Below are 6,242 nucleotides of genomic sequence, written 5' to 3'. Positions count from 1 at the left end.
TTTGTTAGACAATTAAATATAGAAATATTTTATTGGATTTTGTGTATTCGAAACTTTTAAAAGTTTGAAAGTGTGTTTTCAAGACAATTTTTTTTTCTTAACAAATGCTCTTTAGAAACATTTATTAGTATGATTCTTAATTTTATTTTGAGTTTATTTATTTATTTATTATTTTTAATCTTTATGAAAGAATTTTAAATATTCCACTTATAATAAAATGAAAAAAGTATTTATAAAAGGTTTAATGAACATACATCATACGATAATTTAAACCGATAGTTTAAACCAATAACCAATAAGAAGTTATGATATGTCTATTTATGTCTATTTTGTAATCAAAGTTAGAGATGAAAGTAGGTCACGCCGTCCGACAAATGTCATATTTTGACTCGACTTATTTAATAAAAAGATCAAGTTTAAACTTTTAAAAAAACCTATTTATTTAAATAGGTTAAGCTTAAGTTTTTCAAAAAAAAAAACCTATTAAAACTAAAAGTTCAGCCTCTTTATGTAATGAAGTTTTTGTTTTATTTGTTTTGTTATTTCAATTGACTTATGTAAAACTTAAAATATATTATGGTTAAATTTGACAGGTTGTTTACTTATTTAGAATAGATGATCTTGTTATAATGTAATTAAATTTGCTTCTTAACTTAATATTCAAAGACTATTTAGTTGTATTATTTTTTTTAATTTCAATTGTCCTATCACATATTACAAATTAATTAAGTACTTATATTTAGTATAATTGAAGATTGATAGATCTCAAGATCTTTAACATATTTAGTTATAATATTATATAAAGATTTCAAAATAATACTAAATGACAATTAGACTGGACTTCAAATTTTCAAATCAAATCAAACCTATATTTAATGAGATTCTTCTAATTTACACATTTAATCACAACTTATAAATAACCGTTAAATATTGCACTTTGATGGAACAATATAGAAAAAATTACAGCTGTATGTCGTATTTTGTGGTTTATAAACATGTAATAATCTCTTGTTGATTACCCCATTAAATTAAGAAAAATAGTGATTGTTATGATGTTTGTAAGTAAAAGAAGAATAATACGTGGACAAATCATTGTTCAAACCAGCACTACTCTTTAAAGTAATTAACCTGAAAACATTTAGTATAATATTTATTTACAACGACGCCGGAAACTAGAGACAGACATCAAAACACCGAACCGAACACAAACATAGTGATGAGAACGAGATCACAATAGAAACAAGCGAAAATAAAACAAAAAGCATCACCAAAAAATGCAAAACCCAACACAATGGCTTTCATCTTCACTTTCATTCCTCTCATCAACACCATCCTTATTCAAAGACCCAAAACCAAAACCCATCATCTACACTCTCTTAATCCTCTCTCTCTTCTCAATCCTCTTAATCCTTTCTCTAACCTCTTCTACCCCTTCCCCAACTCACACTCGACCCGACCCGTTTCTCTACCCGACCCACCAAACCCACCGCATCATCTACGACCAAGACAAAACAACCCCGCCGCCGCCCTCCATAGCGTACCTCATTTCCGGGTCAAAGGGTGATTCGGGTCGGATCCTTAGGTTACTCTCTGCGACTTATCACCCACTTAATCACTACCTTCTTCACCTTGACCCTTCTGCGTCGCATTCAGATCGTGAGAATTTGGCTCTTGTTGTTCAGAAAAATCGCGTTTTTAAAGCTGCTCAGAATGTTCATGTTATGGGGAAACCTGATTTTGTTTACACGAAAGGGTCTTCTCCTGTTTCGTTTACCCTTCATGCTGCTTCTATTTTTCTTCGTTTGTCTGTGAAATGGGATTGGTTTGTTAGCCTTAGTGCTGATTCTTACCCTCTCGTTACTCAAGATGGTATGGTATGGTGGTTTTTTGTTTTGTTTTTGTGGTTTTTGTTATTTGGTTTTACAAAATTGTGTTTTTTGATTTGATTTTGAAATCTTTTGTGGGTTTTTCAGATCTTCTCCATATCATGTCGTTTTTGCCTAAAGATATGAACTTTGTTAACCATTCAAGCTATATTGGGTGGAAAGAGTAAGTTCAATGTTCTTTTCTATTTTTCTTCCTTTTTCTTATATTCGTCAAGGTTTTAGGATTTTGCTAACTATGTAGTCCTACACTTCAGATTGAATGCGTGTCAGACACTGATAGTAACACATGTGATTACATTCAATCACTTCTATTTTATCAAATTATTAACAATGTTTACATATTAGTGTCTTGTCTGATGTTTGTGATGTTCGTGTGTATGTTTCATAATTAGCTGATCTTTTTTTTTTCTGAAATTGCTAATTTTACATACTTAGCTAATCTAAAGTTAGTAACTCGCTTTAGAGTACATAATGAGTAATATGGTTAATGTGATATTAATGCTTGATTTTTCCTTTCCTATCTACTCACTTTGAGGAGCTAATTTTATGTTTTTGCATAGGGAATCTGATTAGTTAAGTGTTTATTGACTGTGGAGGTGATACTCAATTTCCATGTTTTGATGCCTTAGGTTGAGGAAGTTGAAACCAATTATTGTTGATCCCGGTTTGTATCTTTCTGAAGGGACTGATATGTTTTATGCTACTCAAAAAAGGGATCTCCCTAGTGCTTACCGCTTGTTTACAGGTGTGGTTAGCTCTCCTTGAAATGTATCTGAGATACTTTTTGTTTCTCACTTTTATTTGATTATAGAGAGTTCCATCTTATTAGAGTGTTCAATTGCAAGACACATATAACATATACTCAGTAGTTGTGCTTGATTCAAAAATTTGCACTTGATACATAAATGAAAAAATTGCAATAGAGTAATTTCCTAATATCTGATATATCGTGAAAATTGAGTCTCGACTTTTGAGAGATTTTGAACAGCTACTTAGAAGAAAATTAGTCTCATATACCATGTAGTCTTTAAATAAAGAATCTGCTAGTGGTTTGATTGGCCAAATTTTAATCATGAATGTCAAAAGAGAGAACAAATAATTCCTACTCAGGATTCTTAGGCCTACATAGGATTTCGTGCGTCCTGTGCTGCAGATCATCTCTCTCTCCCTCTTAGTGAAAATGAATTAATGTCTTAATGAAGAGGAGAACATCCAAATCATTTTACGTAGTAACTATGTTTGCTCAACTTGTTCAAGAGCTCCAAATTATAATATTGGTCTTTCCCTCAAATCCATGAATCAAAATTCCTTCTTGGTCAATAATGCCACTTAGTGGTCATCCCTTGGTGTCCAAGGGCTATTGGCGAGTAGCCTGTGTGGTAACCTAGAGACAATCGGTGGACAACTGCATTCGTTGACGAACGATCCCAGGCATGTGGTTGGTGCCCTAACACTAACAGGTTGTACTGGAGTAACCTATTGTTAATACTAGAACTGACATTTAAGATTAATTTTAATTTGAACCATCTTTTAGACGTGAAGCTAATATTGTTGGCACATGATGAGTGAGGTAACCTTAGTCAGATGTACTCGTTAATTTTCGCGGGGTTTTTCATTTTTTCATGAAGACTGGTTTGTGCCTGTCGTTGCTCAGATTGGCAATAGTGTGCAAGGCCGGGTAATGCTTGGAGTCGGGGCGTTGATTCATATATTCCTTAGTACCCCATTTTGTCATGGATTAATTAGAAATAAATCTTGTTTTTGTTTAATATACTAATTACTAAAATATTATCCATGGTTAGAGAAATGAGACAAGAGTAGTTCTGTCTAAGATTAAACCTTCTTTGTCTAGTTGCTGAGTTAGGTATACAGTTATTCAAGAATTGTGCTTAATATCTCTACTTGAATGGCGCCTTGCCTCAACCTATTTTTCCCATTTAGAAGTATTAGAGGTGCTTTGCTATTATCAAACCTGTTTGTTGATCAAGGGTGAAATAATTGCTCTAAGCCTAGATTGTTGTGGTTTAAATTTTATTTTATTCTTTTGGAGGGCAAAGAAAAGAAAGAAATTACTTCTAGAAGCATAGTAGGTTGAAAATAAATACAGGACTGTGTATGGAGCGATTTATTTATCAACAAAAAGTAAATTCAATAGATTCTTTTAAAATCATAGGCAACAGACTGGTTATGGTGTGTGTTGGTGCTATGAGATAGAGTACTATAGCATATATGTGCAAGGAAATTTCTTTGTAGCTATTTTAGCCACGTGCTAGTGTACTTACGAAGCTAATTGGGCTACATGAGGCATTTGACCCGTATGAAAAATAGGAATCTCTATAATTAACTAGATTTTTAATTTGAAGAGAATTGATAGGATAGTTAAATACTCATTAAGGATTTAAATATATTTATATATGCACTTTTACAGGTAGTAATTTCCTGGGTCCTTTAGTACTTTCAACAGTACTTGAATCGTGAACTGCGGTCATGTCTTTCCCCCTAGTATAGTGACCAATTCCATGTGATTTGTCGTTGATTCCACAGCAAATAAAAATTTGGAATTTAATCATTATATCAAAAAAGCGACAATTATCATAAATATTCTGTTATTTCCATGACAAATGGATAACAAATTTTGTTGCAATATATCAGTAAACAGAAAGCGCTGTATCATTGTATGATAAAAAAGTTTTCACTTTTCACTTGCAATAATAGTTTGAAATGGTTTTTAAAAACATGGCACAAATGGGGTAAAGCTCCCAAAGTTTGGTATCACACTCTTTTAAATCCAAGCCATAGAATACTATGTAATACATTCAAAATGAAGGATTTTTTTTCCACCAACTGGAGTTGGTTTACATGTATTTTATTTTTCATTGTATTCATTACTATATCATATGTTCATAGAGCTGTGCACGCCCTTAAAGCTTATCAATAGTCTTCGATTATGTTTTTTTTATTCTCATCGATGAAATTTCTTTTTGTCATCTAAAATGTTAAGCAAATCTTTACTTAGGTCCTGTTTGGATAAGCTTCTAGCTAACAGGAGTTTCTCAATCTCAATTAAAAGAGAACTTCTGAAAATTTGAGATGCAGAATCTAATTTTAACTTACAGAAGAAGCTCGTATTGAAATTTTTTATATAGTTGCAAGATTCTTTTACTTTCTTTTTTTGTAAGTGCTTGTTTACAAGATGATTTTAACTGAGTAATTAATTTCTTGTGCAGGTTCATCGTTTTCTATTTTAAGTCGTAATTTTATGGAGTTTTGCATTTTGGGAGTAGACAACCTCCCAAGGATTCTACTGATGTATTTCTCAAACACACCTTCATCCCTGTCCAGTTATTTCCCTACAGTTCTCTGCAATTCTCGCCAATTTAACCGGACAGTCATAAATCAGGACTTGTTATACTCTATTTATGACAGCCATAGAAACGATCTTCGATCACTCAATTCAACGGATTTTGACAACATGCTTCATAGTGGAGCTGCCTTCGCTCGAAAATTTGAGCCAGATGATCCCGTACTTGATCTCATCGACCAAAAAATTTTGGATCGAAGTCCTGGATCAGTTGTTCCTGGTGGATGGTGCTTAGGCGAGCCTGGGAACAACACATGTTTAACTTGGGGCGATGCAAGTATCTTGAGACCTGGTACAGGCTCTCAACGGCTCGAGAAAGCAATCGTTGAATTGCTGTTGAATGGCACTTTTCGGTCTCATCAGTGTATATAAGAATGATCTTTCTCTAGCTTGATGTCACACAATGTAATAGAATAGAAATCCCACTTTAAGAACTATAAGAATCAACTGATTGGAGTTTATAGTTTATTTAGTTGAAATCTTTTAGCTAAGTCGGGGTATGGACTCCAAGTTAGGTATGAGTATTAATTATGTTAGGACAAGCTAAATTTTGCTAATTCTGATGGGTGTTTTTGTAATTTAATGTGGAATTGTGGATGTCCATTTGTTCAGATTTGGTTGCTGTCTGTTGTGTTAGAGCTATGTTTGCTTTTAAAAAGTTGTAGAACACACTCTGTGTGGGAATTCTTTTAAGGTATACCACCAATTAAGATTATTGATACTAGCATGCTACCTGTCTGCATTTTTCTGTTTCTCATTTAATTAGTTTAAAAACACATAACGTGCTATTAAATGTTGTAACATCCCACTATTGGTAGAGATGGAAATAGGACCGATAGGAACCTAGTCTGGTCTACTATAAGTCTAGACAGAGCGGGCAATAAGCCAGGCCAAGCTATATTGTTTTTTAATATAAGGCAAGCCAAGACCTTTTTAAAAGTCTATCTAAAAAGATCATGCTAAGACCAATTAAAAAACTTTAGATCTATCGTATT

General features: G+C 32.9%; 1 protein-coding gene across 1 annotated transcript; it reads left to right on the top strand.

The window, feature by feature from the left end:
- The first annotated feature begins 1,149 nt into the window (after window positions 1-1,149).
- LOC101510372 (beta-glucuronosyltransferase GlcAT14A) lies at window positions 1,150-5,974 on the top strand. Its single transcript, XM_004497685.4, has 4 exons — window positions 1,150-1,869; window positions 1,974-2,049; window positions 2,516-2,631; window positions 5,114-5,974. The coding sequence occupies exons 1-4, from the start codon at window positions 1,275-1,277 to the stop codon at window positions 5,617-5,619; spliced, it is 1,293 nt and encodes a 430-aa protein (XP_004497742.1). The 5' UTR covers window positions 1,150-1,274; the 3' UTR covers window positions 5,620-5,974.
- Window positions 5,975-6,242: the final 268 nt, after the last annotated feature.

The sequence above is a fragment of the Cicer arietinum genome, chromosome 4, assembly GCF_000331145.2.
Source record: "Cicer arietinum cultivar CDC Frontier isolate Library 1 chromosome 4, Cicar.CDCFrontier_v2.0, whole genome shotgun sequence".
Taxonomy (NCBI): domain Eukaryota; kingdom Viridiplantae; phylum Streptophyta; class Magnoliopsida; order Fabales; family Fabaceae; genus Cicer; species Cicer arietinum.
This window is presented reverse-complemented; position numbering and strand designations above follow the sequence as displayed.